We start from the raw sequence: 27,377 nt of genomic DNA on the forward strand, positions 1-27,377 counted from the left end.
AGCTACACTCCCAGCCCTATTTTATTCTTTATTTTGAAACAGAGTTTTGCTAGGTTTCTAAAAGATTCATTAAAAGTTTTGGGGGCTGGCTTCAAACTTGTGATCCTCCTGTCTCAGCCTCCCAAGTACTAGGATTCCAAGTATGCATCACCACGCTCAGTTTGATTTGGGGGTGCAGAGGAATAGAACCCAGGGGCATTCTATCTTTGAGCCACACCCCCAGCCCTACTATTTGGAAACAAGTCCCACAAAGTTGCTGAGAGTCTCACCACGTTCCTGCCACTGGCTTTTTTTTTTTTTTTTTTTTTTTTTTTGGTGTTGGTGGTACTGGGGGTGGAACCCAGAGGCCTTCTACCTCCGCGCTACACTCCCAGACCTATTTTATATTTTATTTGGAAACAGGGTCTCTTAAACCAACTGAGGCTGGCTTCGAACCTCCGCGATCCTCCTGTCTCGCGATCCTCCTGTCTCAGCCTCCCAAGTACGGGGATTACAAGCTTACGCCACCACGCCCTGCTTAGATACCTTTTTAAATAATAAAATTTTATTTATTTATTTATATTATTATTATTTATTTATTTTTGGTGGTACTGGGGATGGAACCCAGAGGCTTTCTACCTCCGGGCTATACTCCCAGACCTTTTTTATGTTTTATTTGGAAACAGGGTCTCACTAAGTTGCTGAGAGCCTCACTAAGTAGCTGAGACCGGCTTCAAACCTGTGCGCTCCTCCTGTCTCAGCCTCCCAAGCACGGGGATTACAAGCGTGCGCCACCACACTTGGCCACCCCAGCCCTTTTTAAATTTTATTTTCAAACAGGATCTCACTAGGTTGCTGAAAGTCTCATTACTTGCTGAGGATTACCTTGAACCTGTGATCCTCCTGTCTCAGCCTCCCAAGTACTGGGATTAAAGGCGCATGCCACCTTGTCCAGTTTTTTTTTAATGAACTGAAAAATTACAATTTTTGTTGACCATATAGATATTGAACTTTCTGCTTCCTATACAAAAAATAGTAAACATAATTATTTTTAAAGTGCTTTATAGTTGGTTAGCTATTGCTTGCCTGAGTGTCTTCTTTTTAAATAACTTTTAAACTTTAGCAATTATTGGGTGAAAAGTGGCATTTTGACTAGGGAGAAAAGGGGGAAAATACTTATATGTACTATTTAAAATTAGCCTTGAAGCTGGGCATGTTGGCGCATGCTTGTAATCCTAGCACTTGGGAGGATGAGACAGGAGGATCGCACAGGTTCAAAGCCAGCCTCAGCTACTTAGTAAGACCCTGTTTCCAAATAAAGTATAAAATAGGTCTGAGAGTATAGCCCGAGATAGAAAACCCTCTGGGTTCCACCCCCAGTACCACCAAAATAAATAAAAATTAATTAATTAAAATAAAATTAGACTTGATAAATTGATGCTGTTGCTGAATGAATTAACATTAATGTTTTCTCTCACAGAGAGCTGCTAGAAATAGGACAGGACGCTATTTCTTTTAATATTTTAATTAGTACAACCTATTTTTGTTTGTATGTATGTATGTATGTATGTATGTATGTATGTATGTATGGTGGTACTGGGGTTCCTAGAAACCCTTCTACCTCTGGGCTACACTCCCAGACATATTTTATACTTTTATTTGGTAACGATCTCTTAACCAGCTAGGCTGGCTTCGAACCTGTGCGATCCTCCTGTGTCCGCCTCCCAAGCATGGGGATTCCAAGTGTGTGCCACCACTCCCGGCTTGTTTTTATAAATTTAAAATGCTATTTTAAAATAATTTCCAGGGAGGAAGGAAAAACACAGGATTTAATCTATATTTTGATTTATATTTTGAATACATTTTCTTATTCCTTCTAAAACAGACACTCCTTGAATATGCAGAGAAATGGAAAACTTCAGAAGATCCCTTACCTTTATTGGAGGTATACACAGTGGCTATCCAAAGTTATGTTAAGGCTCGACCTTATCTTACCTCTGAGTGTGAAAATGTTGCCTTGGTTCTGGAACGCTTGGCATTGTGAGTAGTGCTTTGAGTTAAATACAAAGCTATAGCTTTCTAAAAACCTTTATATCTCAAGTGCTATGGTTTAATTTTTAAGTAGATTAATTATGGGGAGTCTGCTGATGATGTTAGAATTACTGGTTTTATTTTGAGTTTTAATAATAATAATTATTTGTGTCGTTACCAACTTTCTGTTTTTTAGAAGCTGTGTTGAACTTTTACTGTGTTTGCCTGTTGAATTATCAGAAAAACAATGGGAACAATTTCAGACACTGGTACAGGTGAGAATATTTACCTATTAGATTTAATGAGTTTTATTTTATGTCTGTTTTTCTTATTCTTAAAAATTTATTTAGCTAGTAATGACAAATATTTTGCTGCTCTTATTAACACTATTGTCTTACATAGAGTTAGTTGCTCAATAAATGTTTGCTAAATGAATAAAATCAGACAATTAGGACTTTGCCAAAGCAGTAAGGGAAGATAGAAGAAAACGTTCTCATTTGGATTTGGAAATACTAGCTATTTGCGAAAATCTCCAGTATGCTGTAACGGAATTTAACATCTCATTTAATTCTTATAAAAATCTTTGTGGGGATAGGCATGTTTTCCCCATTTTAAAGGTGAGGAAACTGAGGCTCATACTCTTAAATATTTATCTGCTCCAGACCTGCATAGCTATCATAGAGTAGTTACTTGAACTAGAGTTCTTTATTCAAAGCCCTTGCTTTTCTTTCTATATCAGAAAATACGTTTGTCTCTTTAGTGCTTACTCATATAGAATACTACACGATTTAGCATAGCATAGTTTTGAATACTTTTAAGAATATTAGATTTTATTTCAAGCACTAGGTTGTGCTAGTTATTGCTTCGAGTAAATTTTGATTAATTTGTAAGTTAAAAAGTATGTTCCTGCTAGTTTGTTTCCAAATATATGGTTCTGTCCATCTCCTTTCTCTAGCCAGAGTTCTTAAAATACTGTATGGCCTTATTCGCTATAAGATATATTTTAAAGAGGATTAGTTTTAAATTTTAGAAGCATGTGAAATAAGCTAGAGTTAGGCAGAGAAGATCAGCTTTTCTATTTTAATATTAAACTCTATATCCAGTGCAAGGTCCTTGAAGGTGAAATTTATATTGTATACAATACCACAGTATTTGAAAATAGTGCCTGACACATACTAGATGCTTAATAACTGTCGAGATGAAAGTGTCTTGTCCTGTTTGTCGTAATTCAACTAACTTTTGATCATGCAGTTTCTGCCTTAGCATACCAGTAATTTATGTCTTCTCCCCCCCTCCAATCACGTGTTTATTTTCAGATAATTATTTCAGAGATTTTTATTGTTTGGCATTTAGAATTACATATCTTTATTTACAAATACAATACTGTACGCTGTAAACTGAGTTTTGTTTGCCAAATTAAAACAAACTTTTAAAATTATACTTTTGAATCAGAATTACTAGTTGATATTTTCTCATATAGGTCAATAAAAAGAAAATAACTTTGCAGGAAGCAGTGCTGGAGAATCACATTCAGGGCCTTTTGTATGTCAGACAAGTGTTCTATCACTGAGCTACATCTCCAGCCCTAGGAAATAACTTTAATCTGTACATTCAGCTGCAAATGAAAGAAAATTTCTCATAGTACTTGAACTTTGTCAAAATGGGAAGATGTTTATAATTTTGAAGCATTGTTATTTGTTTGAACATAACATGCAGCTTTAGGCGTTTCCATGACACTTTGCTCTTGTATTATAGAGTTTCTTCAAGTTATTTTATTCTTACTTAGTAGCATTAATTTTTTTCTCTGTGCTTTAACTGTTTAACTACTTCTTTGTCCAACTAAAACATAAGCCTCATAAACACAACTAATTGTTTTCATCCCAGTATTTCCCTTATAGTAAGGTTTCAATAAATATTTTTATGAATTGACTAAGAACGATTGGTCTTTTGTGGATTGAAGAATATGCGAATTACTTGAGCACTTGGAATCAACTAGCAAGCAAGGTTCAATATCATCTTTAATGTGGAATTGCCAAGGCTACATAATGAATAAATGAAAAATCATGGATTTATTTTCTTTTATGGGAATGTGTGTAAGCTGTTACTTAGGTCATGCTACAGCTCTTTTTGTTAAAAGTAGGAGAATTTTGAGGAAAAAAAATTTAATTAACCTAGAAGAAATAATATGTGTAAGGTCTTTTACCCCCCCCCCCCTTTTTTTGGGTGGTGGTACTGGGGATTGGACACAGGGACATTCTACCTCTGAGCTATACCCCAATCTCATTTTATTTTTTATTTTGAAACAGGGTCTCTAAGTTGCTGAGGGTGGTTGTGAACCTGTAATCCTCCTATCTCAGCCTCCCAATTACTGGGATTATAAGTATGTGTCACCATGCCCAGCTACCCATGGGTATTCTGATAGTTTCCTTGAGAAATAATTTTACTTTTGGTTTCCTTTGAAAAAAGAAATAACATGGACTTATTTCTATGAGTACTTTATATTTAAGATTTACAATTGATTGATTTCTTATCCTTGGAATTCATCTTTAAATATCAGAAGTAAAGGAATTCAGGACTTTGTAATGCTATTGAAATTTTTATGATAAAATTCTTTTCAAAAGTTTAGTATTATATTTAAAACCTGATAAGCTTGCTTTAAAAATCTGTTGTAATTCTTTGGATGTTTATTTAATATTTATAGGTAGCTCATGAAAAGCTGATGGAGAATGGCAGCTGTGAATTGCATTTTTTAGCTACTCTAGCTCAAGAGACTGGGGTGTGGAAAAACCCGGTACTGTCCACTATTCTTTCCCAGGAACCATTGGATAAGGATAAAGGTAAATTTTCTAGTGAGAGAGAGAGAGAGAGAGACAAAAAAAAAAAAAAAAAAAAAAACTTTAGAAAAATAAAACTGTTTGAATATAATTCATCTCAAAATATTCCAAAGGTCCATTTAATTAAATTTTACCTGAGGTACTTGAGGCCCTTTACCTTTTTTTTTTCCTTAAACTTGGGGGAAGGTGTATTTATAGCATTATAGAATCTTAGAATAACAGAGAAACTGGAATCTTTTTTTTCCTCAGTGTCTTTTCAACAGAGTTCCCTCAACAACATCCCGACAGGTGGCAATCTAGTTCACACATGCTAATTAACTTATTTGACAGATGGAGAAGCAGAAATAGGGTAGTTAAATGATTTCACTCAAAATAGAATAACAAACCAGTGCTAGAATTCTCAAGTCTTATGTGTCTAAGATTAGTATTCTTTTTTAGTTTTTTATTCAATCTTATTTTATTGTGCTCTGTTGCTATATGAATTTGGGTAATTACAGTTAAACCCAAAATTGGCAGGTATTCTGCTAGAAGTACATTGATTAAGTCACTGATACATATATGAAACAATATTCACAATTTAAAATTTACATATACTATGAAGAAAAAGCACACTTCTTCTGGATGCTTTTTTCTTTTTAATTATTTAGGACAGTATACCCAGATTTCACCCTTAACTTTTCCAAGGTATTTAACTGGAGAAGTAAATAAGAAAAAATTAACATGTCCTATTAAAAAACATATTTACCACTATCTGCTTCTTCCATTATTTATTTCTGCTTTTCTTATTGACTGATGGCAAATTCTGTGTAAATTTGTGATGTGACAGCAAGTTATGTAGGTCATATGAAGATAATGTTAAGTCAACTGACAAACTTTTCTTCAGGCTAATTGTTCCTTCCTGTCTTTTCTCTTTGCCATTTTCTCCATGCTTTCTAGCAACATTACCTCTTTCTTGGTTCTCGCAGGTTTATTGTTATCATCCCTTTCCTTCAGGAATATCCACAGATTAGCTGTAGTATTCTTAATACCTTGGAGAAATGAAACTAGATTCTCATTATTTGAAATAATAATAATGATATTAACTAAAAATCAAGAACCTTTTATTTTTGGCCTGTGACATTAGAGTCATTCCTATGAGATTAGCACCGATATGTTTTATTTCTAGCATCAAATTATACTTTCTAATCATCCCAGCTTTTGGAAATACTGGGTATGATGTATTAATAGTAATAGCAGATGACATATAGTGCCTAACAGTTTGGAAAGTTCTTTTATATGCATGGTTTAATTTAACCTTTAGAGTGATCCTGTGATAAAGATAGGATATTTATTATCTCTTGCCTGTATTTTACAGCTGAGAAAATAGAGGTGAAAAAAGTATAGTTGTTTATTTTTATTTGTGTGTGTGTGTGGAGGGGGATGTACTGGGGCTTAAATCCAGGGTTGTTCTACCTCTGAGCTATACCCCCAGCTCTATTTTGCTTTTTATTTTGAAATAGAGTCTCACTAAGTTGTGGAGGGCCTTGCTAAGTTGCTGAGGCTAGCTGGAAACCTATGATCCTTTTTCAGCCTTCCAAGTACTGAGATTACAAGCGTGTGCCACCCTGGTTTAGTTTCCCCCATCCCTGCCCCCAGGTCACATTGTAATGATGAGAGAGGCAGAGCCAGGAGTTAAAGTAAGGTTCTCATTAATCTCTTACATCTAATATTATTTCCAGTTGTACCTAGCCCAGTGAACTCAACCTAACCATACCCAAATAAAAATTTTTTTCAGTTATCTATTTAAAATAGTGTTTTACCAAACGCACGCATTATATGAAAGCAGGAAAAAAAGAATATCAGAGTTTTAAACTTTATTTTAAAAGACAATGTGCTCAATTTCCTTACTTGTTTGAATGTGTCTAACATTTTTATATTAGCAAATATCTTTGCCTATGTCTTTGATGCTTTGATTCTTGGTCTTCACCTGATACAGACACTGGAATAATTTGGACTATGCAGCCAGAAGGAGTGTCCACAAAGCAGATAGATTGTAGGTAGTCGGATTCTAACAGAGCTCATGTAGCACCCAGAGAGATGTTATATGATTTGAGAGAGTTTGCATCCAAAAATATTTATTAGGTCTTCTATTATTTGGAATGCTTCTGTGATGAATAATCACATAAGCTACATGTGTATGTTTATTTCCTTCTTTGAAAAAGTTGAAGAAATTAGCTTATTATACCTATATACTAATTAATTCATATTTTCAAGTTTGGTGGAGCAAAGATGGGAAACTTGTAGCTATTATCTTCTGTATGTAGCTCCATGATTTAACTTAAATCTAGCCTACAGCAAGTTTGAAGAGAAGAGCGAAAACTTAGTATAAAGGCTGTACTCATTGGTTTGTTTATAAGGAAGATGTTGGAGTTCTGATGTATTTTAACAGTGGGTAATCTACTTAATCCTGACTTGGGCCTTTTAATTGATTAAATTTAGATATGCTAAATTCCACCTAAACCAATAAAATGCTCTTTGATTTGGAAGTGTAAGGATAGGCAGTACTTAAAGTTGCTGGTTTCTTAAGGTTTAACAACCTAGAATGAGGTAACTTTAATAACTAAACCAGCACAAGTCAAGTAGATAGTTTTGAATATCAAGGAAGTTACTGTTTACTTAACATATTACACATGCTTTTCTGTAGTCATAGTCTAGATTAGAAAGATATTAATCCTCAATTATTTGTTATCTAATTGTAACTCCCCTCTAAAACATCATTGAAAAAATAAAATTATATTGAAAACTTCTAGATAAATGAATAGTTTTGTCCATTCCTAGCCTTCTATTAGAAGTCTTCATTTTGATAACCACATTTGTGGAATTTCCTCTTTTGGATTTAGTGGTATCCCTAAATCTATTGCAAACAAATATTGAATACCTCTTTCACTCAGGAGCAGTTATTATTTTTAAAGACCGTGTGTGTGTGTGTGTGTGTGTGTGTGTGTGTGTGTGTGTGCGCGTGTCTGTCTGTCTGTCTGTCTGTGTATATTGTAGTAGGGGTTGAACCCAGGAGCATTCTACTGCCAAACTATACCCCCAGCCCTATTTTTAATATTTTTTGGGGGTACTGGTGTGGAACCCAGGAGCTTTTCTACCTCTGGGCTATATACTCCCAGACCTATTTTATATTTTATTTGGAAACAGGTTCTCACTAAGTTGCTGAGAGCCTTATTAAGTAGCTGAGGCTGGCTTCAAACATGTGTGATCCTCCTGTTTCAGCCTCCCAAGCGCCGGGATTACAAGTGTGCACCACCACACCTGGCTTAATTTTTATTTTCAAACAGGGTTTTGCTAGGTTAATGAGAGTCTGACTGCTTGCTGAGGCTGTCCTCAAAACCTTCAATCCTGCGGTCTTAGCCTCCCAAGTAGTAGGATTATAGGCATGTAATTATCATCATTTCTATGCCCAGTTGTTAACTATTTTTTTAATGTAGACTGAAGACCTTTTTGATACAGCATAATTGTAAACCTACATGATTCTTTATCTTCAAGTGCATTTTATGTCCGTTATTCTTTTTAATAAGTCATTTTAGCATTTAATTTATATCCTAAATATGAGTTAGTGAGCTTTAGATTAGTGACACCCTGACTCCCTTTATCCTAACAGTTTAAATTTGAATTAGTATGACCTAAGATAGTATCATTTTTTTTAGTAGTACATAATTCTTACAACTCGTTACTGATAGTAAACAAAAAATTTTTAAACAAATACTACTATCAAATTGTATTCTTGTTATACCTTTTCTTCATTTGTACACAAGTGGTTTTTTTTTGTGTGGGTTTTTTTTTTGTGTTTTTTTTTTTTTTGTGTGTGTGTGTGTGGTACTGGGGGTGGAACCCAGAGGCTTTCTACCTCCGGGCTATACTCCTAGACCTATTTTATATTTTATTTGGAAACAGGGTCTCACTAAGTTGCTGAGAGCCTCACTAAATAGCTGAGGCTGGCTTCGAACCTGTGTGCTCCTCCTGTCTCAGCCTCCCAAGCACTGGGATTACAAGCACACGCCACCACACCTGGCTTACAGAGTTTTTTGTTTCTGTTTAATTTTACTGTATTTCATTCATTCTATGTCCCAAAATTTTTAAGATGCTTTTGGATCTCTGTGTATGTGTGTGATACTGAGGATGGATAGAACCCAAGGGCATTCTACCTCCAAGTTAATATCCTCAGCCTGTTTTATTTTTTAATTTAAAACAGGGTCTCACTAAGTTGTAGAGGGCCTCACAAATTGTTGAGGCTGGCCGTGAATCTGTGATCCTTCTGTCTCAGCCTCCCAGTACTGGGATTACAGGCATGAACTATCACATGTGGTTCCTATGATTGTTATTCAAGGTTTTTGTTCTTCCCAATTTCTTCTCATTAGCAGACCTTATTAGCATACATTCTATTGGCATCCAGGTCTTTGATTATAACCATAGAGAGATTGGGTCCAGAAACAGAGACCGTTGGATACTGAGAGAAATCTTTCACTTGCCTCCAGTTCTTTTACCCTTGATTGCTGCTGTTTTATCAAATATACCTATATTTCCTTATATGTGGCCCATAATACTCCAGTTTATTTCCTGTAAGGACTCATTGATAGACCATAACCAATATTTGGTTATGTCTCAAATAAGACTGTTCAGTATGGCAGTTTGCCCTTAATTTATTATTTTTAAATTAACCCTTCTGTTTTAGAGTAGTTATAGATTTACATGATTATTGTAAATAATTATTGTATTCCTATGTAACCCCATGGCCAGGTTCCACTATTATTAACATTTTACATTACTATGGTACATTTGTCACAATTAATAAACAATATTGATACTTGTTATTAAATCCATACTTTATTCAGACTTCTTAGTTTTTACCTAATGTCCCTTTTCTGTTCCAGAATTCCATCTGGGATACCACATTACATTTAGTCATCATGTCTCCTTTGGCTTCTCTTGGCTGTGACAGTTTTTCAGACTTTCTTTGTTTTTAATGACCTTGACAGTTTTGAGGAGTACTGGTCAGGTATTACGTAGAGTCCCTCAATTGGGATTTGTCTGATGTTCTCATGATTAGATTGGGTTTATGGGTTTTGGGGAGGATAGAGCACAAGTAAAGTGCCATTGCCATCACATCATATCAAGGGTGCATATTATCAACATGACTTACCCACCCACATTGTGAACCTTGACTACCTGTTGCGGTGGTCTGTCAGGTTCTGCACTGTAAAGTTACTTTATCTCACTACCTTCCATTCTGCTCTTCAAAGGTTACTAGGTACAGCCCACACTTAAGAGGTGGGAAGTTATGTTCCACCTCCTTGAGGGAGCAGGATGTACATCACTAATTTAGAATTCTGCGGAGGTATACTTATTCAGTAATGTATTTAAATGAGTATGTGTTCATGTATAGTTATTTTTGTAGTTTGGTTCTAATCCAGTACTACCTTATTTTGTTCCTCAAATCATTTCATCTTTGGACAGTGGGAGCTTCTTTTTTTTTTTTTTTTTTTTTTTTTTTGCGGGTCTGGGGATGGAACCCAGGGGCATTTGACCTCCGGGCTATACCCCCTGCCCTATTTTTTATTCTTTATTTTGAAACCGGGTCTCACTGAGTTGCAGAGGGCCTCACTAAGTAGCTGAGGCTGTCCGCGAACAGCGATCCTCCAGGTCTCAGCCTCCCGAATGCTGGGATTACAAGCGTGCGCCACCACGCCCGGCTCTGGGAGCTTCTTTAGTTGATTCCTGCATCCTATTGACAATTGTGTAATCATCTGTTTTGATTTATTTGCACTGCTTCCTAGCTTTCTGCATTATAAGATGCTTCAGACTCATCTTGTGTATTTCTTGGGCCTGGAAAAAAACTAATGTTTTTTTCCAAGGAGCTATGTTTCCTTTTACTGGAGAATGGTCTTATAAACCAAGACATGAACTCAGTGACTTGTTGCTCCTGCAGTATCTTTACCTCTAGATCTGCTCAGTGGGCTGAGCAAAGAATTAGATGTGTGTATACAACCCTGTTTGTATGTGCATATCTATAAATATTTTATGTAATAACCAGCTACACATTTATCTTGGACCAGATTATGAGTTCATATTGATGCCCAACACTAATCCATTATATAAGGACCATTCTATCTTCCTTCCCTTGCTTATCTGTAATCTCCAACTTCAACAGAAAGTCATATATATGGAGTATATGTATGCCGTTTTCAGATTAGCTTTTCCTACTGTTAGCCATCCATTTGATTCTGGTATACATTTGTAGTGATTTCAGAATTGTTAACTTGTACCTCTGTGGGAAACAACTGTGAATTAGAGTATAGTCCTTATGTAAAGTTCTTTGCCTTTATTCTTACACAAACAACTCATTTATAAAGATTAACACTCTATTTCTCTATCACTTTCAGTAAGGTTTTTTTTTTACACATTTGTAATACAGTTAGACACATTTGTCACATTCTTTATTCCATCCTGGGCTTCTGATTTTTTAAAGTTTGTGTACGTTAAGCTTCCCTCTTTGTACCATAAAGTTTGTGGTTTTGACAAATGCATAATATATGGTATCTACTCACTGTTAAATATCATAAAGAATAGTTTTAGCTGGTTGTGGTGGTACACACTTGTAATCCCAGTACCTGGGAGGCTGGGACAGGAGGATTGCAGGTTTGAAGCCAACCTCAGCAACTCAATAAGACCCTGTTTTTTTTAAAAAAAAAAAAAAATTAGGGCCAGGGGTGTACCTCAGAGGTAGAATTTACTTGGGTTCAATCTCCCAGTGCCCCATCCCCCCAAAAGGAAATATGTCACCGGTGTATCACCTATTTGATCTTCTTACAAATGCCTGGCAATTAGTAATTTATTTGCCATCTCTGTAATTTTGCCTTTTCTGAATGTCATATAACTATAGCCCTTTTATTCTGGCTTCTTTTACTTAGTAATATACACTTAACATTTATCCATGCTATTAGGTAGCTTAATAGCTCATCTCTTTTTATCAATAGATAGTAATTCCTTATATGTATGTACCATGTATATTCATCCACCTATTAAAGAACATCCTGTTTGCTGTCATTCTTGGTGATTTGGATAAAGCAGCTATAAACATTTGAACGCAGGCTTTTGTATGGGTGTAAGAATCACATCAATTCCATAAGTACTTAGGAGTAAGATTTACTCTGTTTAGCTTTGTACTGTTTTATATTCTTGTCAGTGATGAATGGTAATTTCTGTTGTTCCACATCTTCACTAGCATTGAGTATTATCTGTGTTTTCTTTTTGCCATTCTGATGGGTGTATAGTGATGTCAGGTTGTTTTGATTTGCATTTCTGTAATAATGTGATACTGAACACTCTTTCATGTATATCTGCCATCTCTATATCTTTGGTGAAGCATCTGTTCAAATCTTCTGCCCATTTTTTAATTGGATTGTGGGTGTTTTGTTTTGTTTTGTTTTTTTAGTACTGGCATTGAACCCAGAGGCATCTACCTTGGAGTAGAATGCAATATGCAAGATGAGCCCCCTTTTTTAATATTTTGTTTCAAAACAAGGTCTCACTAGGTAGGTTACTGAGAATCTTACCATGTTGCTGAAGCTATGTTCAAACCTGTGGTCTTCTTGTCTTGGCCTGCCCAGTACTGGGATAACAGATGTGTACCATCATGCCTGGTTGAGTTTTCTTTCTTTCTTTTATTTAAATACTTTCATTGGTATGTTGTAGTCTCACGTCAAACTGTACTTGAGAGTGATAATGGGTTGTTTTCTTATTGAGTTTCAACATTTGCTTGTATATTTTGGATACAAGTCTTTATATCAGCTATGTTTTGCAAATCTGTTTTTTACTCTGGCTTGTCTTTTCTCCTAACAGTGACTTAGAGGAGAAGTTCCACACTTTATTAATAAAGTCCAACTTGCCAGTTTTCACTTTTACGAATCATGGTTTTATCTGAAAATTCATCACCAAAAGGAACATTGTATAGATTTTTCTTTCCTGGTCTTTTCCTTGATGTTTCATAGTTTCAGATTTTACATTTTGGGTCTATGATCTACTTTTAGATTTTTGTGAGAAATGTAACATAATTTGTTGTGTTGTTTTGTTTGTTTTTATGCTGGGGATTGAATCAAGAAGGATTTTACCTCTGAGCTATGTCCCTTTTATTTTTTTATTTTGAAACAGGATCTTACTAAGCTGTCCAGGGTCTTGCTAAGTTGCTGAGGCTAGCCTTGAGTCCACTATCCTCCCATCTCAACCTCCCAAGTACTGGGATTATTGGTGTACCAGGTTGCTTTTGGTACACAAAAGTTTCAGTTACTTAGTCCCATCTGTCTGACTTTGCTTTTGTTGCTTATACTTTTAGAATTATAGCCAAGAAATTATTGCCAAGTCCAGTGTCATAAAGTTTTTCCTCTGATTTTTTTTAGAAGTTTTATAGTTTAGGGTCTTTGGTTTAAGTCTTTAATTCAATTTAATTGTATACAGTACACAATAAGGTCTGACTTCATTCTTTTAAGATGATATACATGATAATTTATAAGATTGCAGTGTGATACCTTCAACCTTGTTGTTCTTTGTTAATTTTTTTTTTTTTTTTTTTTTTTGCACTGGGGATTAAATCCAGGGTCACTCTACTCTGAACTATACTCCCAGCCAATTTGATTTTACATTTTGAAACAAGTACACAGCAAGTTCCCAAGGGCTTCTCCATGTTGCTGAGACTGAAACCTGAAATTCTCCTGTCTCAGCCTCCCAAGTCCTGGGATTACAGATGTGCACCCCATGCTTAGTTTGTCAAATTATTTTGACTTTTTGGCATGCTTTGTGAGTCCATATGAATTTTAGGATGAATTTTTCTATATCTGCATAAACTGCTATTGATTTTGAGTAGGGATTATGTTGAATATGTAGACTTGTTTAGATATTATGGATATCTTATCTTTATTAGCTCTTCTAATCCACAAACCACCTTCCCAGTTTTCAGTGTCATCTTTAATTTCTTTCGGCAGTGTTTGTAATCTTCACTGTATAAGTCTTTCATGTTAGCTTTATTCCTAGTTTGGATGCTGCTGTATATAGAATTCTTCTGTTAATTTCCTTTTCAGATTTTTCATTGTTAGTATATAGGAATTCAACTGATTTTTGTGTGTTGATTTCTATGTTTTGCAACTTTGTAAATTTTAACAGTTTTAAAGAGGAATTTTTTAGGAGTTTCTTCAAGTAAGATCATTTCATCTGCTAAAACAATTGTATTTCTTCCTCTCCGGTTTGAATGTCTTTCTTTTCCTTGTCTAATTGCTGAGCTGTTTCTAAGAGAAAATACTAATTGTATGCTTTTTAAAATTTATTTATTTATTTATTTATTTATTTATTTATTTATTTATTTTGGTGGTACTGGGGTTCCTGGAAACCCTTCTATCTCCGGGCTATACTCCCAGACCTATTTTATATTTTTATTTGGAAACAGGGTCTCTTAAACCAGCGTGGCTGGCTTCGAACCTGCGTGGTCCTCCTGTTTCCGCCTCCCAAGCACAGGGATTACAAGCTTGCGCCACCATGCCCAGCCTAATTGTATGCTTTTAAAGGAAACAAATTATGCATATTCATGTAGGCCACGGTGAGAATTTTGTAATTTATCCTTTGAAGGGAAAGCCACTGAATTGGCTTTATTTATTTATTTACTTATTGCAGCACTGGGGATTGAACCCAGGGGCAATTCTACCTTTGAGCTACAACCCTAGCTCTATTTTTTATTCTTTTTTTTGAAACAGGATCTCACTAAATTGCTGAGAGCCTCATTAAGTAGCTGAGGCTAGCAGCAAACCTACAATCCTCCTGTCTCAGCCTCCCAAGTACTGGGATTACAAGCCTTCACTACCATGCTTCGCTCACTGGAAGGTTTTTTAAAAGATGTCCATTACATATGTGCTTTAAAAACAAAACTAAGCAACCCAAATCCTAATGGAGAAATGATGAAGAAGGGGCAAGATTCCATGCAGAACATTAGCAGACTGCTGCTAAGGTGGTCTGCTCTGGAATTTGGGCTGGGCAGGAGGTTGGGAGGTAGAAATGGAGAAACAATAGAATCAAGTATATAGAGTGGCAGAACTAGCTAATGTGATAGCTATAAGAAAGGCAAAATTTTAGTTAAGTTTGTGGCATGAGCACAGCTGAGTGGATGGAGATAGTACGGATTATGATGTAAGGACATTTGTATGCTGTTTGAGATGCTCATGAACCAGCTAGTCAGAGATGACACTGAGGCAGTTATGTGCAGTCTAGGCATGAAACTATACACTCAGCAAATAAGTTGGCCCTACTTTGGGGAATTAAGATAGCTAAGTTGTGCTGTCTTACCCACTCAGTATTTGAGCAGTGTATCACCAAAATTCATTACAATAAATAATTGTGATGTATTTAAGGTGATTATCTTTAATGTAGGAACTAGTAATATTTTTAATATAATAAAAGTAGAATTTTTAAGGGAAAGGGTAATTTTGCTTTTGTTTACAATAAACTGGCTGAATATATATTTACATGCCATTTTATGTTTTTAGGCTTGATAGGTTTGACTTTAGTAAAACCTGATTTTCTCTTGAATATAAATGCAAAGAATATGAATAGAAATGCTACATATAAATAAAATTATATTTTTGTGGGGTGAGAGTGGGAAGTGCGGGATAGGGAGAGAAATTTTGATACATCTACTCAAAGATCTGTCACACACTAAACAGGTAGTCTTTGTTTCTATAAAGAAAAATGTGCTAGATTAGAGAGAGTATTAAAAGCCACAGAGGAATGGGTAAAAGAAAGTCAGTAAAGGAAATTTTGGAGAGAGAAGAGGGAGTGAAGTGAGCTTTCAGTGGGTCTGATTTGAGTATAGTGTAAGATCTTCTTTTGATTCATTTGAATCATGAACTTTTGGCTATGTGGTTGTTTTCCTGTACAGGCTAATGCTATTTTACAACCCTTTTATATAAAAAAAAAAGTACTGTTCTAATTAGAAGTAGATATAGTAATTAAATGTGGTTTTTTTTTTTTTTTTTTTTTGGTCTCACACTATATAAAGCTAAAAGTCAAAGGACCCATTATTGTAGTCTTGGTTCTTTCAGTAGATAGCTTTATGACTGTAGGAAGTTACTTGCCTTCTGTGAGCCTCAGTTTACTCATCTGCCAAATGATGGAGCTGGACAAAATGATCTCTAAGGTCCCTTCTGCTCTAATATTAGGTATTTCTTTGAAATCTGCTTTGTTCTAAGTGTGGTAATGTTTCCCCATCATTAAAAAACAATCACCTATGGTTTCAAAACATTTGATATTTCTATATCCTCTTAAAACATTGGTTTAGCACAGAAGTTATTTTGTACAATTTGGTCATTCTAACTTTTATGCTGATGTTAGAGATTTTTTTAGAGACTATTCAAGATGTCTTTTAGGAGTGCCATCAGTTTTGTTAGATACTTGCCACCTTTTAAATTTCTTTGCCATGATATTTCTGTAAAGAGTTTTTGTGAGTGTATTTGAAATAAATCACAGACTTTGTATCTCTAGATTTTCTTTTTGAGGGAATTTTGTATGAAGAAATTAAAGCCATTATTTTAAAATGTCAATTACTCACATCCAGAAATAGCTGTTTTTAGTTTTGTTTTTTCTTAAATCTTTCATTTAAAATCTTTTTAGATTTCATTTTGATAGTGAACTGAACTGTGAGAAAATATTTGTAACATAAGTATACTGATACAGTTATATGATATTTAAAAAAGTAATGCCAATTATCTCAGATAGTTACCATATACTTATGCATATAGTTTAGTTCAATCTTTGTAATTTTTTAATGTAGTCCAATATAAGGAATGGAGAGAGGTCTAGAAAAGAAACAATGATATTTGGAATCCTATGTTATATTGCTTCTAGGTTCATGGCTTTGTTATTGAGGAGCCATGATCATAGTACTTTATAGAAGAATGTTTTCACAGTAGAGTGGAGTACAGTTAGATATAAAAATAAAGGTACTTCAAAAGAGCATAGGGTATTTTAAGAAGGAAAGGACAACATCTCATTTTCCATCTTCTAACCCATAAACTATTTACTAGATGTATCTTTTAGTCTGTTACAAGTAGAGAAAATAATGTGTTTTATTTATAGGGCATTTTAAGTTTTATTACACAGGATTTTCCAAAGGTATTAGGCTAGTTATTACCAAATGTTTAAACATGATTTTCATCCTGGTAAAGAAAACTTAGGAAAAAAATATAAATTTGTACTCATTAAAACTTGAATTCTCTTTCATAAGTACAAAATTAAAAATTCTTAGTTGTAGATAACCACAAAAACACTGAGAGGTTCACATGTTTGAAAAGAATAGAAACTATTTATGCATAAGTGTATCTCAGGCATATATTGAGGTTTATCTTTTGATATTTTTAAAAAAATAATAATAATCTATAAAGGATTTACTAAAGGGATTTGTCCTTTAGCAAACTTTCCCCCTTCCATATATATATGTAATTCATTCTAAATATCTAAAAAATACAGACTTTATCTTGTAAAATGAAAAATATATCAATATTAAATTATGTACTCAATAATTATGTATTGAATTTCTTTTAGAATATCCAATATCCTTTGTGATCACTCAAATTGTGTAATGCATTACAAATTTGAGGTATACTAACTCTTATCATTCAAGAACAACTGCTTTGGGACAAAGAATTTAGTGTAATAATTTTAATGCTACTGACTGTTACAGTTAAATGCAGAATTATTATCAAGCAGTTTATTCAGTTCTTTTCAAGTGGTACTCTAAGGGGCAAAAATATTTAATGCAAATTTTTAAAAATTAGGAGTATAACCTCTTCTTAAAAGGTTAAATATTTATGATAGCATTATTTGCAGTAATGAAAAATTGCCAAATTAAAAAAATTTTACTTTCAAATTTAAAAATTTTTATAAGTATTTGTATTGCAAATGAATTATCACCAAATGTTAATAATCTATTATGTCTTGTTTTTTAAAGTGAATGAATTTTTAGCTTTTGAGGGTCCCATCTTGTTGGACATGAGAATTAAACATCTAATCAAAACAAATCAGTTAAGTCAAGCAACTGCTCTAGCAAAGCTGTGTTCTGACCATCCAGAGATTGGTACAAAAGGTAGTTTTAAGCAAACTTACCTTGTCTGTCTTTGCACATCATCACCAAATGAAAAGTTAATCGAAGAGGTGAGTATATTTTTTTGTTAGTTTATAAAGTGAAGAAATTTTTAATTAGATTAGAATGTCTTTGACTTCCTTTCTCCTTAAATAGTTAAGGGACCATTGTCAATTTTATAGTTTTGATATGCTCCTGGGCAGTGGCAACTTGACTTGAAGCAGCCTTCAGAATTATATGGAAACTGATTGCACCTAGCTTCTATTTTAAATGATGTGGATCTTTTAAATGCTTTGGCTAAATTAAGAGAAAGATAGTGGTGGCATATCAGTTTAGTAGGCTATTTATATTTGGCAGTATTTGGGCAGTAATTGAGTTTTATCTGACTTTAGGATATTTGCAGATCTTTTTGCCTGGCTAATTTAAGTAACAAAGTATTTTTAGAAAGAAGTCATATAAATTCTCTCTCTATAGAGAGAATATATAGTATATATCTAATTTTATGTAATATTTTTATTTGCATATTTAATGTAAAACTTTATTTTCCGAGAAATGATCCTGTTTTTACTTTTTTTGTGTATGTGGTGCTGGGGATTGACCCAGGGGGCATTCTACCTCCGAGCTACACCTCCAGGCCTTTTTTTAATTTTTTATTTAGAAACAGGGTCTCACTAAGTTGTGAAGGGCCTCATTAAGTAACTGAGGCTGGCCATGAGCCTGGATCCTCCTCTCTCAGCCTCCCAAGTACTGGGATTACAACCATGCACCACCACACTTGGCTCTGTTTTTATTTACACTATGGCAGAAAGCAATAGTATTCATACGTATTTGATGACAGAATTCTGAGAATAGAATAAAAACTGTGATTTATGCATTTTGAAGGACTCAACTTGAAACTGAAGTTGGAGACAGTGTAGGAGAATTAAGAGTTGATGTGTAACAACTTGTAAAGCCTTCAGATAAACAGTGTTCTGTGAACACTGTATACAAGTATCTTTATCTTGAGTGTACATATTTGTTGACTGCAGAGCAGTAGAGGGAGGAGAACAAAGGGACTGTGTGATAAACTTGAGGATATAGTAAGGGAAAGGACAAGATGTAAGACAGAGAAAGCAGTATGAGTATGTATGATCTCATGTGCAGACATGGCTTTTAATCAAGAATCCAAAAGCATCATACAGAAAGCTGATTGCCATACTAGGTTAGAGATTGTAACTGTGTGGTGATTTTATGATTTTTCTCTTGAATAGAAAGAGGCAGGTCATAATCTTGGACTGAAATATGAAATAAGGATTTGGGGTAAGAGTAAGGATATTGACAATACTGTGAAGAGTGATTTTGTGCAATGTCTAGGCTAGATGGAGTAGAACCAAAGTCTCTAGCCTAGGATATTTTTTCTTTAGTTTGGACATTGGCTAATCTTTAGATTTTTTTTCCTTATAAAAGTTAAGGAATAATTTTTGTATTATTATAGGTAATTTACTTTTTTCTTCTTATTTTCTATCTTTTCCTCTCTCTCGCTCTCTCTCTTTTTTTCCCCCACTGAGGATTGAACCCAAGAGCCAGCTCTTTTTATTTTTTTATTTTGAAATGGGTTCTCACTAAATTGCTGAGCTGGCCTCAAACCTACAATCGTTCTGTCCCAGCCTCCCAAGTACTTGGATTACAGTATATGCTACCTTGCCCAGCTAGTAATTTGCTTTTTAAGTTGCTGCATATCAGGGCCAATATCTCAGTGGTAGAATACTTGCCTAACACATGTGAGGCCCTGAGTTTGATCCCCCACACCATGGAAAAAAAATTGTTATATATCAGAGCAAAAACTGAATTGGACAAGTTAATTGACAGAAGCACAGAATTTCATGAAAAAGCCTTTGAAATTTGTGTAACATTTTAATTAAGTGCATAGTGTGTGCTTTGTAGGTACTGGGGAAGTTAAAAGTAAATAAGGCATAAGCCCTGCCCTTAAGAAGCTTAACTAGCATGTAACTAATTATCTAAACATATGATTGTTGGATTTGCTTTGAAGGTTAGATCAATTTGTAGTTTTCAAGTAAAAATGTTTATTTCTAGTTCTCTAAATAATCAGATCTTGAAATACTGAGCCTAATTTTCCTCTTGATATAATTATTCAGAGTATAGTGGTTGTAGCACAATCTGCTCTGGGAGATGCTTAGGGAAATTCTCTGTGAGAATCCTGGGAACCTCAAATGTCATATGAAATGATTTTTTTCAATCCTTTCTCTTGTTAAGTAGGTATAATTACGATTTTTTTTTTTTTTATGTTCTTAAGCAGAGTTCACTAAGGTCTTTGTATTCTATCTCAGGGGGAAAAGATCAGGATATGTGTTAAGTCTACATTACATATTCCTTATTAGAAGGCCTTTTTTCATAGAGGTTGTTTGATTTCTCTTTTATTATGTTTATATTACACACACTTTAGAAAATTATTCTTGCTTGTACTTTATGAGGTAAGTGAGTTAGAATTGGTTGTGAGGTTTTTTAACCTGTTCCTTAGAGGATGATGGGAGTAGACTTTGTTAGGAGTTAGTCATGGCTTGGATTGATGGTCCTTCTGAGAAAAAACTTGTCTAAAGGAACCTTAGTAGGCCACGGTTGATTTTTCAGGATCCTTTCAGTGTTATAGAAATAGCAGATATGACTTGGTATATGTCAGAGGAATCGAACTGGAAGAGGTAAGTGTTCATCTATCTTCTCTGGAAGGATTGAGCTTGGCTTGGGTTCTTGGTATAGGTAGTAAAAATAAAGTTGGCAGTTTTAAAATGCAATTTTTAAAATAAAAGTAACAGAAGTTTAAAAAGGAAAATCCTCTCTAGTCTTTGTCTAATCATCATTTTCTTATTTAACATACCCCTAGGTAATCTTTAAGTTTGAATTTTGACATATAAACTTTCTTACATTTTTCTATGCACATAATTCATATATATATATAATTTATATGCCTCAAACCACATGTACATACCCTGGCCGCCACTTTATTCCCTCTCGTGATATCTTTTCATTTTGTTCCATGTAGGTCAACCTCATTCGTTTTCATGACTGCATAATCCCATGGTATGGATTTGTAGTTTGGGAGATTTTGTTCTTTTCTCTTTTTTTAAATAAATATTAGGGATTGAACCCAGGGACACTCTATCTCTGAGCTATGGTCCTTTTTATTATTTTTTGCTTGTTTGTTTTTGAAACAGCGTCTTGCTGGATTAAGAGTCTTGCTACATTGCTGAAGCTGTCCTTAAACCTTTAGTCATTCTGTCTTAGTCTCCCAGGTACTGCAATTGTAGGCATGCACCACTATGCCTGGCTGTATTTGTGGTTTCTTTAATAAGATAGGTGGATATTTACATTGTTGAATTGTCCATGCATTCTAGCATTCCTTGGGGAGTATATTGGTAGGGTAAGTTTCTAGAAGAAAAATTTCTGAATCAAAGTATCTACATATTTTAAATGGAGAGAGCTAAACTGTCACTGAAAAAAGATAATGCAAATTTATGCTCTGTAAAAGTAGTATATGAACTTTTTGTTTGTAATACTAGAGATTATTAGTCTCTTAAATATTAGTTAGTCCAAGAGTTAAGATATAATATCTCATGTTTGATTTTCACATTTTCTTAGTTGTGATAGGTGTATCATCTTAAATTCTTAGTTGTGTGGAAAGTGATTCTGATAAGCAAATCAGTGTGAAATGTGAAGTATGATTAAAACCAATTTTGAAAAATAAATTTTGTAAATATATAAAATAATGACAGTGTATTATATTTTTTAATACCTGGCATAAAGAGGCATGCTAAAACTTATAAATTACTATTTAAATCCCTGAAATGAGAGCCGGGCGCGGTGGCACACGCTTGTCATCCCAGCATTCGGGAGGCTGAGACTGGAGGATCACAGTTCGCGGACAGCCTCAGCTACTTAATGGGGCTCTCTGCAACTCAATGATACCCAATTTCAAAATAAAGAATAAAAAAATAGGGCAGGGGGTGTAGCTCAGAGGTCGAATGCCCCTGGGTTCCATCCCCAGACCTGCAAAAACAAAACAAATCCCTGAAATGAGTCAACATGACTTACATTATGATGTGAGACTATAATGTACCAAGAAAAGTACAAGAATAAGTAACGAGCCGGGCGTGGTGGCGCACGCTTGTAATCCCCGCGCTTGGGAGGTAGAGACAGGAGGATCGCGCAGGTTTGAAGCCAGCCTCGTGTGCTGGCTTAGGAGACCCTGTTTCCAAATAAAAATGTAAAAAATATAGGTCTAGGAGTGTAGCCCGGAGGTAGAAGGGCTTCCAGGAACCCTAGTACCACAAAAAAAAAAAAAGTAAAGAATACCTTAACATAAAAAATCTCTGAAATGATTTTTCTGCTTTAAAAGATTTTGTAGAAATACATCATTTTAAATGGTTTTAAAGTTTTAAGTTTTCTGGTTTTAAAAAGTTTGCCTACTTTAAAAAAAAAAAATAGAGAATGCTTCGTTCCTACACAGGCAGTTAATATATTGGTAATTTCTGAATTGTGCTGCCTTGGATTTTTAAAATAATTACTTGTTGGTCACTGTATTTTACTTTTTATAATTTTAACCCAGCCATTTATCAGTTTATAAATGGTTATATTATTCTTGACATTTTGTCTTTATCATATTTTTTTAAAGAGGGCCATCACACTCCAAGTAAAAAAAATGAAGGCTCTTAAATGCACTGCAAAATTATTTTATTAATATGCCAACAAAAAATACAAAGCTTTCTGTATACGTTTTCAAATATTTGAAATATATTTGAGTATAGCAAAATTTTCTGTTGGTTTGTTTATTTACATATTTATTTTTGTGGTACTGGAAATGGAACCCAGGCTATATCCCCAGCTCTATTTTATATTTTATTTAGAAACAGGGTCTCACTAAGTTGCTGAGGGCCTCACTAAGTAGCTGAAGCTGGTTTCAAACCTGTGAGATTCTTCTGTCTTAGCTTCCCAAATTCTGGGATTATAAGCGTGCACCACCATACCCGGCTCTGTTGGTGTATTTATGTATATGAATACTCATAGGTGATCATACAAGTATTATTTTTAAATACTAAGAATAAACTAATGAGGGTAATCTTATCAGTGAAATAAAATTTCTTAGAAATAATGTACATATTTGGTGCCATGTGTGCATTCAATTGGAATGGCTTATTTTTAGAACAATAAAATGTTCAGATACAAGATAAGTCACACTTTCAAGAAATAAGGATTTTTATAACCCAAACAAGTTAAAAAATACATATTTAGCAATATAAGAGCCCAGTGTACTTGTGCATATGGAATTCTCCCCCCACCTTTTTTGTGGTACTGGGGTTCCTGGAAGCCCTTCTACCTCCAGGCTACACTCTCAGACCTATTTTTACATTTTTATTTGGAAACAGGGTCTCTTAAGCCAGCGCCCAAGCGTGGAGATTACAAGCATGCGCCACCACGCCCTGCCTTCCCCTTTATTTTTGAAACAGGGTTTCACTGAGTTGCAAAGAGCCTCGCTAAGTAGCTCGCGATCCTCCTGTCTCAACCTCCCAAGTACAAGGGCTGTAAGTGTGCAACACAATGCCCATATGAAATTCTTAAAAGAATACAGACTGTGAAAGTAAATCTGAGTTGAAGTCTTGACACAGGCACTAAGTGTGTGACTTTGGGCAAGGAGCTTAATTTCTTGGCCTGCTTCGAAAAAGAAGCATAGTTTGAGCATTCCTTGTATGAAACCTGAAATGCTCCAAAAATCTGTAGCTTTTTGAACACTGACATAACACCATAAGTGGAAAATTTCACACCTCCTATCCTGTGACAAGTCAAGGACAAGGTACACAACTACCAAAATATTGTATAAAATTGGATATATGATTAGTAAAATTTAAATGGGACATAAAGAAATTCTGTATTCAGATTTGGGTCTCAACTCCAAGGTATCACATTATGTACATGCAGATATTTACATTTTTTTTTAATCCAAAATTTTGAAACACTTGTAGTCATTAAGTCTTTGGGATAAGGACATTCAACCTGTGGCAGTACCTACTCTGCAGGCTCTTGTGTGAATTAGCATTGCTATTTCTTCTTTCTTTTCTCTCTTTCTTTCTTTCTCTCTCTCTCTCCCTTCCTTCCTTCCTTCCTTCCTTCCTTCCTTCCTTCCTTCCTTCCTTCCTTCCTTCCTTTCTTGTGCTGGGACTGAGCCCAGAGGCATTCTACTTTCAAGCTACATCCCCAGTCTGATTTTTTATTCTTTATTTTGAAACAGGGTCTCACTAAGTTGCTGAAGCTAGCCATGAACCCGAATCCTCCTGTCTCAGCTTCCCAAGCAGTGGGATTACAAGTGTGCACCACTATGCCCAGCTTTGTATTGCTCTTTCTAAGGTAAACAAACCTGAGGGGTTGACTTACTAATGTTTGTCTGCATGGGTGTGTCAGGGTATTTGTTTTTTTAAAGTTAGCACCAATTTTAGTCAGTGAGTATGATGAGATGGCAAGAGCGTGTATCTTTGATGTCAGTTTGATATGCTTTGATTTTTTTTTTAACTCTACTAATTGTTTTGAGTTGGGCAAATCACAGAACTTTTTTGAATGAACCCCACATTCATTATATATAAAATGTTAATGATAGTACCTATCTTGTAGAAAAGTTATGATATAAATAATAATAAACATAAACTGACAATATGCTTAACTCTATAAATATTTAAAATATTTATTGTATGAATGTATATTCTTCAGCCCTTCTTTTATTTATAAATGGGGTTGCTTCTAGATAAAGATTTGTTAGAGAGTGGCAGACAGGATTAGTAGAAAGAGCATGCACCAGGTTACACTAAGATTTAGGTTTCGGCCTTAATTCTGCCACTCCGCACTTCAAGAAATCAGTGATGTTAGTCACATAGACAGAGCTTGATCTTTCTTGTTTTCCTGTTTTCTAGCCTGATTTCACATATAAAATGGAACCCCTGACTCTATTGCCACAGTCTTCCTCCTCATTGTCAAAGATTGATCTTCAGCTGGGTGTGGTGGGTGTGGTGGTGCATGCTTGTAATCCCAGTACTTGAGAGCCTGAGGTAGTTGGGTCCCAGGTTCGAGGCGAGCCTTAGCAACTTAGTGACACCCTATTGTTAAAAAAAAAAAAATAGGGCTGAGAGTGCAGTTCAGAGATGGAATGTTAATTCCCAGTATATATAAATAAATAAATAGGTAAATATTGGCCTTAAAGATTGTCTTCATCACCCATTTAAATATTTGCTTGGTCTACATTACATTTTACACATACACAAACTTTGCTTACCCAGTATTTAAGGAAGAGGAAGAGAATATAATCTAGGAGGGTCATAGTTCTGTGGTACGTGGGTGCTAATGATCTATGTTTGGTCTTCAGCTCTTTATTTTGTCATCTGTCACTTGTACCAAGTTGGAAGTAATCTTTCTGTCCTTGTAATTATATGCTGCTTATCTCACCCCTTGTCTTATAGCAAATACCTGTAGAGATCATCGTAGGTTAGTTCTGTTTATGTATCATTGAAATAAGATATTTTTTAAAAAAGAGTTAAGTAAAGCCAGGTTTTGTGGCTCACACTTGTAATCCCAGTACATTAGGCAGAAATAGGAGAATCACAGATTCAAAGCCATCCTCCACAATATAGCTAGTCTTTCAGCAACCTAATGAGACCCTATTTCCAAATAAGAAATAAAGTTGGGCTAGGGGAGCAGCTTGGTTCAATCCCCAGTAACAAAACAAAACAAAAAGAGTTAAGTATTAGATGTATCAGTAAATGAAACAAATTGATGTTCTCTAGGTTATGCATATGCATACATGGCTGGCTTTTGGCAAGCTTTGAAATTGAGTAAATTTGTTAGAAGCAAAAAATCATGGTGAACTTATTTTAGTAGTGGTATAGTTATATAAAATGTTCTATTGTATTTTGAGGTGAATAAACAAATTTGTTAGTTTTTTTTTCAGTATAATTGTCTCTGCTGATTTTAGTGCCCATTTAAATTGAATAAAAGGGGGGAAAAGTAAAAGAAGTTGTTTTTTCCCCAATATCATCGATTTGACTTTTAATGAGTAAAAGGGTGTTTATAATCAATATTACTTTTTTACTAAACATAGTAATTCTTAAAAATACTTAAACTACAGACTTTGTGTCATGATGACCAGTTATGACTTGATAATTTATATATTAATGACATTTTACTGGTGAAAATGATTTGTAGATATCTGATGAAAAATGTAAAACATATTACTACTATATATGTGTGTTTATATATGTATATATAAATCCTAATATAAAGCCATTTTACTGCATATTTGTTTCCTTTTCTGTAGATTTCGGAAGTTGATTGCAAAGATGCACTAGAAATGATCTGTAACTTAGAATCTGAAGGTGATGAAAAAAGTGCTCTTGTTTTATGCACTGCATTTTTATCACGTCAGCTCCAACAAGGGGATATGTACTGTGCTTGGTAAGATGATTTTTATTTTTAAAGGAAAGTTGGTTAAATAAAATACAAAAGATACTGAGAATTCAAATAGCTTAGTAATATTTTAGAAATCTTTCTAAGTCCTTTCAAGACAAAAAGCTTATTTTAAGGTACTACATTCTATGTAATTGATAATCAGGGAGTTTGTTTTTTGTTTTGTTTTGTTTGTGGTACTGGAATGGAACCCAGGGGCTTTCTACCCCCTGAGTAGTTTAGCATTGTTATGAATAAAAAATTATAGGCTTGATACAAATAGGAGATAGATTCTGAAGGGATAATAAATAAGATATACAGGACAAGTAGATTTATAGATACACTACAGTGTAAGAATCAGTGGTAACTAAGAAATCTGGTATAAAAACATTTAAGTCTGAATTTTACATGATAAGCAAAAGTAGTCTATTATATAAACTCATGAGTAAAAGGCCATCATAGGATTTTATCTTGAAGATAAACAGTTGAGAATTGATTAGAGAAAACAGTGAGGGCAAGTATGGGGAAGAAAATAGCCCTTCAGAGTTGAGGCAGAAATCAGCTGGAAGGCCAATAAACAGTTCATCTAAGAAGCGGTATAGGCTTCCATGTGTGGCATGAGGTGAAAAATAAGACAAAGATAACAGTATCAAGAATGGTGAAAGCAAGAGGCCAATAAGTTCAGTGATACTGATGCATTAAATTTGGAAGATGATAAACTGGGAAGAAGGACAATCACCTTTTTCATATGTTGTCACACGTTGATTTACCTAAGGTAAACATTTTGAAAATGTATGGTTAGAGGCTATTTTGGCTTGTGTGGATATCATAGAGTATATCTATATAAATTATGGATACAATTGTACATCACCAGGCTTTAAAATCTTATAAGACAACCA

At 34.6% G+C, this 27,377-nt stretch overlaps 1 protein-coding gene across 1 annotated transcript in view; it reads left to right on the forward strand.

Annotated features, from left to right (window-relative positions):
• Window positions 1-27,377, forward strand: part of ZNF292 (zinc finger protein 292) — a gene marked incomplete at its 3' end in the record, with an annotated part of 77,990 nt that overhangs the window by 36,014 nt on the left and 14,599 nt on the right. Inside the window, exons 2-6 of the mRNA XM_080700189.1 lie at window positions 1,865-2,019; window positions 2,207-2,285; window positions 4,712-4,847; window positions 17,872-18,074; window positions 26,351-26,487. Of these exons, the coding sequence (XP_080556315.1) occupies window positions 1,865-2,019; window positions 2,207-2,285; window positions 4,712-4,847; window positions 17,872-18,074; window positions 26,351-26,487 (710 nt within the window). The remainder of the gene's footprint in view (window positions 1-1,864; window positions 2,020-2,206; window positions 2,286-4,711; window positions 4,848-17,871; window positions 18,075-26,350; window positions 26,488-27,377) is intronic.

The sequence above is a fragment of the Muscardinus avellanarius genome (assembly GCF_963383645.1).
Source record: "Muscardinus avellanarius genome assembly, chromosome: 8".
Taxonomy (NCBI): domain Eukaryota; kingdom Metazoa; phylum Chordata; class Mammalia; order Rodentia; family Gliridae; genus Muscardinus; species Muscardinus avellanarius.